At 49.3% G+C, this 7,670-nt stretch overlaps 1 protein-coding gene across 1 annotated transcript in view; it reads right to left on the reverse strand.

Annotated features, from left to right (window-relative positions):
* PID1 (phosphotyrosine interaction domain containing 1) overlaps positions 1–7,413 on the reverse strand; it is a 257,326-nt gene extending 249,913 nt beyond the window's left edge. The window contains exon 1 of the mRNA XM_047773687.1: positions 7,143–7,413. Within this exon, the coding sequence (XP_047629643.1) occupies positions 7,143–7,172 (30 nt within the window). The 5' untranslated portion in view covers positions 7,173–7,413. The remainder of the gene's footprint in view (positions 1–7,142) is intronic.
* Positions 7,414–7,670: the final 257 nt, after the last annotated feature.

Raw genomic sequence — 7,670 nt, forward strand, 5'->3', positions numbered from 1 at the left:
CATATAAGGCCACATGCACAGGTTCTGCAGTTAGGATTTCAAACCTACCTTTTGAGGGGGTAACAACTGGACTCATAACAAGGAGTAACACGCGGAGACTATGCTTTGACTCTGAATCTCGGTCCCTAAGGAGCTCTGCCATCTAGGAAGCCAAAGGTACAAGTAATAAAACCCTCAGCTAATATATACGCTTCGAAGAGCAGAAGGAAGTGGTGTTTTTCTTGATACTGGAAGCTCCCTTATCAAATCCAGACCTCGGTCACAACAAACGAGGGCAGGCCTGCGTCTCAGATGTGGAAAAGAACACAACAGCAAGAAGAGGGACCCAGGCGGCATCCGTATTAAGTGAGAGGGCTCCCTAGCCTTTGGTAGCACTGACACATGCCACGGGCACAAAGCAAGTCTGTGCTTTATCCTTGACACCATCCTTTCCTAGTTCTTGGTCTGAGGGTCTGGACCCAGTGAATACGCTGATGCTTTATCACTGAGTACCAGCTAAACTGGCATCACAACTTTTTTTTTTTTTTTTTGGCTTTCTGGCTTTTTGCCATTTCTTGGGCCGTTCCTGTGGCATATGGAGGTTCCCAGGCTAGGGGTCTAATTGGAGCTGTAGCTGCTGGCCTACACCACAGCCACAGCAACGTAGGATCCAAGCTGCGTCTGTGACCTACACCACAGCTCACGGCAATGCCGGATCCTTAACCCACTGAGCAAGGCCAGGGATCAAACCTGCAACCTCACGGTTCCTAGTCGGATTTGTTTCCCCTGTGCCATGACGGGAACTCCAGGATCACAATTTTTTTTTTTTTAAGTTAACATAAAATGATAGTAACGCATTCCACTGGTCCCTAAGGAGGTCTTTGGACAAAAATCTCAACTATTCCTTCTTGCTCTACTTATACAAAGCCTCCGTTTAGATCCATACCCAAGGGGGCTGAGTGAAGCACACTGCAGCCATTGAGGGTTTCTGGACTGGTTTTATTTGCAGACCACTAACAAGTCCCTAAACTGCTGCTATTGGAGGAGTCAAAGAGCCCTGTTGCAAGGGAGCCTGATCTCCAGTAGCCATGGGGCTGTCCAGAGCCAACTGCTCTAGGATCCAGTTTACGGGACTAATTCATATAGTGGAATGGAGTCCAGACGAGGGACGGGGGGAGGAGAGAGCTAATCTGGAACATCAAACAAAATGCAAACGTTGCCTAACGCTCCAAGATAACCTGGGACAGTCAATAGGACACAGCCCCATTGGGCAACGGGTTACCAAGGGACAGAGAGTCTTTTTCCAAGGTTAGCATTTTGCAAGTCACTTGGTAGAGATTTTGCTGACAAATCCCGAGAAAGACTCACTGATGGAAGACAGCCTTTTACTTCTGTGCGACCTCAAATTAATGAGAAGTCCAAGTTTTCTTCAGGAAGGATAAGGCCCAATGCTCTGTGCTTACTCGACTCAGAGCTGAAAACAACAGCAAAGCGTAGATCGATTTGGTGAGACGCCTGTGTAAGAGTTGCGATTGCTTATTTCTAAGCAATTGCTCTTGAACTCTCTGACCTCCCTCCCCCTCCCCCCACTTTTGGTCTAAATGGGGGAACGAATGGCTGCAGATGTGATGGGGCTTCATTGTCAGCTTTCAAGGTATCCAGTTGGGATAAACGCCACGTGCTCCAGCTGAGGAGACTCTTAAATGGCACTTGGGAATTTCAGCCTGAGAAGGATACAGCCGCTGACGCTCCCCCCACCCCCGAGACGTGCACCCACCAAAACACAGGGTCGCCCACGTTCAACCCGGGCCACCACATCGCTCCAACAAGCAACACGGAAGTGGCCTCTCTGAGCCCCTGAGACCGCCCCTGTTCTCATTCTATTTTTAATCACAGCAGCCCCCCAACACCAGTACATCATCCTGCTCTGTCTTATCCTCTCAAATGACAGAAAAGTGATTAAGAAGCTCTGGAGCCAAACCGCCTGGTTCAAATTCCAGCGCAGTTCAGGTCTGGCTACCGGACTCTGGTCAGATCATTTAAATTCTCCAGCTTTCAGTTTCTTTATCTATAAAATGAGGATAAAAGTGGTTACGGGAGGTAAATGAGCTAGATAATTCAAATAAAACTCCTCAGCACAGTGCCCCACACACGGCACGTGCTCCATAAAAGCAGCCATTGTCCTTATTTGCCTGGCTCTGGTGTCTTCCTGTCAACTGGGTCTGCCTGGAAAAGTGTCAGATTGGCCAAGGTTCTCTCTCTGCTTGATGGGCCCGATCCAGTGGTCTCCAGCTAATCTTCTAGAAGGTTCTTCTGTCTCCTTTCTCCACGGAAAAGTGGAAGCGGATAAAAATAGAGAAAGAAGTCTAGCACAACCAGCTCCAAGCCAGGGTAAGATCGGCCCAATATGACAAGGCAGAGAAAGGGCAGAGTAATCCTGGGGGAGAAGTACTCTTACCCCTTAAAATACCCAAATAGTATTTGGTTAGTTACAAACGTCAACCTTTTTAATTTCTTTGTTTTTAGGGCTGCATCCACAGCATATGGAAATTCCCACGCTAGGGGTAGAATCGAAGCTGCAGCTGCCAGCCTATACCACAGTCACAGCACTGCGGAATCCGAGCTTTGTCTGCAACCTACACCACAGCTCAAGGCAACACCAGATCCTTAACCCACCGAGTGAGGCCAGGGATCGAACCCGCCTCGATACTAGTCGGATTCATTTCCACTGCACCACAATGGACATTCCAAACTTTTTATCAGCCAAAAGTTGAACAAGAAACCCAGAGAAAGTTCTTCAAGATCTGGTTTCCTCATTTCACCCTCCTGAAGGTTCTGCTGTACAGCCGCTGGCCAAAATGTGAATGAAACAGAAAAGCAGTGAGAGAGAAAAGATGGTCCCCACTGAGAAGCCAAAAGCCACTGTATCTTCTATATTTTCTAGATCTGCCTCGAGACATTTTAATCTCAGGGAAAACAGGCAGAGTATTGGAACCTTTGTAGACTGTCTCATGAGGAGACGGCTACATGGAGAGTCCATGGTTAGAATTTTCTGGAATCGTTTCTATACCTCTCTACACCACATTCCACTCCGTCCTTGTAATAACTATACCCCAGGCAAGACTGCGTTGGCCTCCTTTGTACCAAGCTCAGTCTCCAGTCGTCTTTCTCCTGCTCTCCACCTTTCCAGGCTTCTAGAAACATGTAATTGGTAGCTCACCAAAGACAGATACTCTGGCATGCAGGCTCCTTAGAGCTGAGACCACACTCCCGCATGGACGACTCTGTCACTTCCAGCACATCTGCCCAACCCAATCAGGCAACACTTGCAAATTATAAACTATCAAGGCCAGAAGTAATCTCATCTCTGTTTTAAAAAACCAATACCTTAGCCTTTTTTTTTTTTAAGTGAAAAGTCCCCTTTCACTTTTCCGAAAAGAGCCTGCCGGTCTCAAATCTGCTTCTTTAAAAATTTATAATTCTCCCGAGTCCCTTTAAGAACAACAACAACAAAAAAAAAATCCTCTGTGCAAAGGAGAAAGTAAAAAGGGAAGAATTCATATTTATTCATTTTTAAAAGTCAGGGCGGCAATTTAAATCCTCACATTCCTTTTGATCCTATTATATCTTTAATGGCAGAAGCTCCCAGCGAGGGCTCGAGTGGGATGTAACAAGTTTTAACATTCAAGGGAGCAGATGAACTTGCCGCGGTTTGTGTGACTGAATGAGAAATTACCCAGCTCAGCCCTGCTCGGGGCAACAGGTCGCTCTGCTTGTACTGGATTTGGGTCAAACCTCAAATCAGAAAATATCAGCATCATTTTGTTTGGCAAAGAAGCAGGTTTTGATAACAGTAATCCAACCTGATCAAAGATGCCATTTTCTGCAAGAGGGCAGGTTACTGAACTCAAATTAGAAGGTGACTGTCTAGCCTAAACAAAGTTCAGCTGCATCCCCTGAGCCACAGACTCTTTGAATGGGCCTCATCTAATAGGAACTGATAAAGTCAATTAAGGAAAGAGGTCCTGTACTTCCCTCACCTCTTTTGTTTCTAGGTATTTGTACAATAAATTGATGGATTCCTCAGTCTTGTTAAGAAGTTCTGGGAATCTTTTTTTTTTTTTGTCTTTTTTAGGGCCGCACCTGTGGCATATGGAGGTTCCCAGGCTAGGGGTCTAATCAGAGCTGTGGCCATCGGCCTACGCCACAGCCACAGCAACACCAGATCAGAGCCTCGTCTTCGACCTACACCACAACTCGCGGCAACGCCAGATCCTTAACCCACTGAACAAGGCCAGGGATCGAACCCGAAACCTCATGGTTCCTAGTCGGATTCGTTTCCACTGCGCCATGACAGGAACTCCTGGGAATACTTTCTTAAAGCACTTTCTTCATTCAAGCTCATCTAAACTCTGACTGTTAAATGCCTCAAAAATGGATGAGGAAAAAATTAATGAGATTATATGAGAAGGTTAAAAAAATTTATGGAGTTCCCGTTGTGGCGCAGTGGTTAACGAACCTGACCAGGAACTATGAGGTTGCAGGTTTGATCCCTGGCCTTGCTCAATGGGTGAAGGATACGGCCGTGAGCTGTGGTATAGGTCGCAGACGCGGCTCGGATCCAGCGTTGCTGTGGCTCTGGCGTAGGCCTGTGGCTATGGCTCCAATTCGAGCCCTAGCCTGGGAATCTCCATATGCCGCAGGAGTGGCCCTAGAAAAGGCAAAAAGATAAAATAAAATAAATAAAATAAAATAAAATAAAATAAAATATAAAAAGATTTGTGTAAGGAGGGTGGGGCTTTGGACTCGGCTCAAAGAGCGGGATTCATCGTGATGGCCTCATCAACCAAGTTTTCCACCTCCCTCCCCATGGCCACAGCATCTGGGCATGTAAAGTGTCCCATTCACCGAGGAATCAAGCAAACCAATGTTTCTATACGGTGGTGCCTTGAAGGCAAAAAAAATGGGGGGGGGGGAACCCCAGACAGCAAACAGAGCCGGTGACAAAGATAACCACAAGGAATGTAAACAAAATAGTATTACAAGCAGCTCACTCACCACCTCACCCTCAACAACTCCCTGCTCTAGAAGCAAAAAGTGAAAACAGACAAATCTGTGTAAAGAGGAGCAGAGCTGCTCTTCGGGAAGAAGCCATAAATATGAAGATTTTTCTCCATGTGGCTCATTTTTTGAATCCCAAGGCTTGAGAGGATACTTTTCAAAGAGAACCTGGCGGCTAATTTAAATTCGGGGAGCTGGAAGTGAAGCCCCAGGTTGATAAGTCCCTTCCAAGGGTGACTTGATCTTAGTCAGTGAGAAGCCATGTTTACCTGAGCTTTCAAAAGCCAAAACCCCTGCTCTTTCAATGTGACACTTCAGAACGAAGCGTAAAACGAGAAACTGCCTTGTACATGCACACTGTAATAAACCAGGCTCATACCAAATGCATATGTGTACATTTCACGGAAGAGCTGGAGGACATTTCCAGCAAGGAACGATTGCCATGCGGAGCGCAAGCCAGAGCTGGCTCCTGCCAAGGGTCACGTGCTATGGAGCACACAGGAGTCCCTTCGTGAAACAGGCCGGTAGAAATAACTTCAAGAGACAAAAATCCACAAACCCTGCAGAGACGTCGATGCCCACGCCGTAAGCACCACCCCCAGCAATTCTGGCTGCATCTTTCTCAGGACCTCCAAGAGCTCCCCTCCTACCTTGGATGGGGGAGGCCCTCCACCGGCACTCAGGCGCTCCTTCTTCTAATATAATTCCACGCCCTGAACTTAAGAAAAAACCCACGTGAACAAGTGGTAACTGATGCCACCGCAGAAACAGACTGATACCACCTTTGGCCAATCATTCAGAGCCTGATATCGACTCTCTTCATAAGAAAAGGAATTAGGAGACTGGTCACCCACCGCCTTATCTTCAGGCCAAAGATCTCCTTTCTTGTTCAGTCTGAGACCCTAGGGGTCTGGCCTGGTGTCTCAGGCTCTTCCTATGAACCCACTCCTCCAAACTTTAGTTCCAGAGAGGCTTGGAAAGGGGCTGTGGGGCATCTTTTTTCTGCTAAAAGCAATGTCCCCTGTGGGTTAATCCTCAGTATGAGAACTCACAGGCAAAGGCTGGCCTTTCCTAGCATCTGAGAGACAGTCTGTGTTTGGCAACTTAGAATTTTCATTGAGAAACCAAGCCAGCCAGGGCTCCTGGCCCCCACTGTCCCAAGTCTTCAGATGCCCTCAGCCTTCAGGGGTGCTGTATTTTACCACCTAAAGGCTTCTTCAAAGTTTACTATGTAACAATGTGGCTCTGAGCCTCCCGAAATTTAACTGCAGGATTCAGTGGAATTTTTTTTTTTTTTTCTGGCAGAATAGCTGCTCTCCCTCCTGAGAATATTTTTGAGCAAAAGCAGTCATCAAACCTTGCAGTCAGGGTAATACCGGGGTCCCAAGGGTCAGGATATAGCCCCTCTCTGAAAATGCCCCTCTTTTCTCACTTTGACCCCTTTCCCATCTCCCTAGCTTCAGAATCCACATGAAAGACAGTTGGGCATGTCAGTTGACATCGGTGGAAAACTTTTAATGGGATAACCCAGGGCCTGACTCTTCATGGCTGAACCTAACTTTTGATTTTCAAATATCTGGGGGGAGCTTGGGTTCAGGGGAGATGAAGGAAGGGGGCCGACGAATGGGGGAAAATAAAATAAGCAGCATACCACCGACCAAGCCAAACCAAGCTTGATATTTCCAAATTATATTGGCAAACAGATGCTTTCACAAATCATTTGTTCTGTCTTTCCTGGAGACAAAAAGAAAAAAATAATAATAATCTGGATGCAAAAATCCTAACCCCAGACCAGTCAATTTGTGTCCGTGGAATGCAACCTAAAATTGCTGGTCAGAGTCCAACCTCACATATACCAACAGGCGCGCAGTAACCCCAAAGCCAAAAGTTGTGACGCCCGAGGCAATGCATTTGTCAATTTCATCAACCCCCCCCCCTCACTCCGGCCCCTGGGTTAAGCTCACAGCACCAGGTTCTAATCCTTGTATTCTACACCACTGCTTGGGGGCAAATCCTTGCAAGTGGCCAGGGGTGTCACCTCTGCTCCTGAGGCCGAGCACCTCCTCCTCCAGGCTGGCCCCCGGCCGCCCGGTGCCCCTTACCTGCAGGCGCTCCGTGGCCGGCTGCCACATCTTCCAGCCGAGGGATTTGGCAGAGGAGACGCTGGCGAGACTCTGTCGATCGCGCCAGGGGGCGAGGGGCCGCGGTCCCGCTTCACATCTGGGGTGGGTGTCCTCGGGATGTACGTCCCGGAGCCCGGCGACCGCCGCGGGGTGGGCGCGGGGGACTGCGAGCCGGAGCAGGCGGCGCGGCGCTCGGCTGCCGGCAACTTGTGGGCACGGCCGCGCGCCGGCTGTCCTGGCGCAGCTGCGAGAGGACTGCGCAGCTCCGCCCGGGCCCGCGAGCGCACGGCGGCGGCGGGGACCGCTCCCTCCTCCTCCCCCGCCGCCGCCGCCGCCCGGACCTGCGCGCTCTGAGCATGCCCGGGGCCAGCGCCCGCCGGGGAGCCCGCATCCCCGGCTGCCAGGGACCCCCTCATCCCGCCCAGGGGAGTGTGGGGAGGCCAGCACCGACTGCCCCGCTCCTCGAGGGACTCTGGGGTCGGATGGGGTCTGGGAGAGGGGAGGGCC

This window comes from Phacochoerus africanus, chromosome 3 (genome assembly GCF_016906955.1).
Source record: "Phacochoerus africanus isolate WHEZ1 chromosome 3, ROS_Pafr_v1, whole genome shotgun sequence".
In the NCBI taxonomy this organism is placed as follows: Eukaryota; Metazoa; Chordata; class Mammalia; order Artiodactyla; family Suidae; genus Phacochoerus; species Phacochoerus africanus.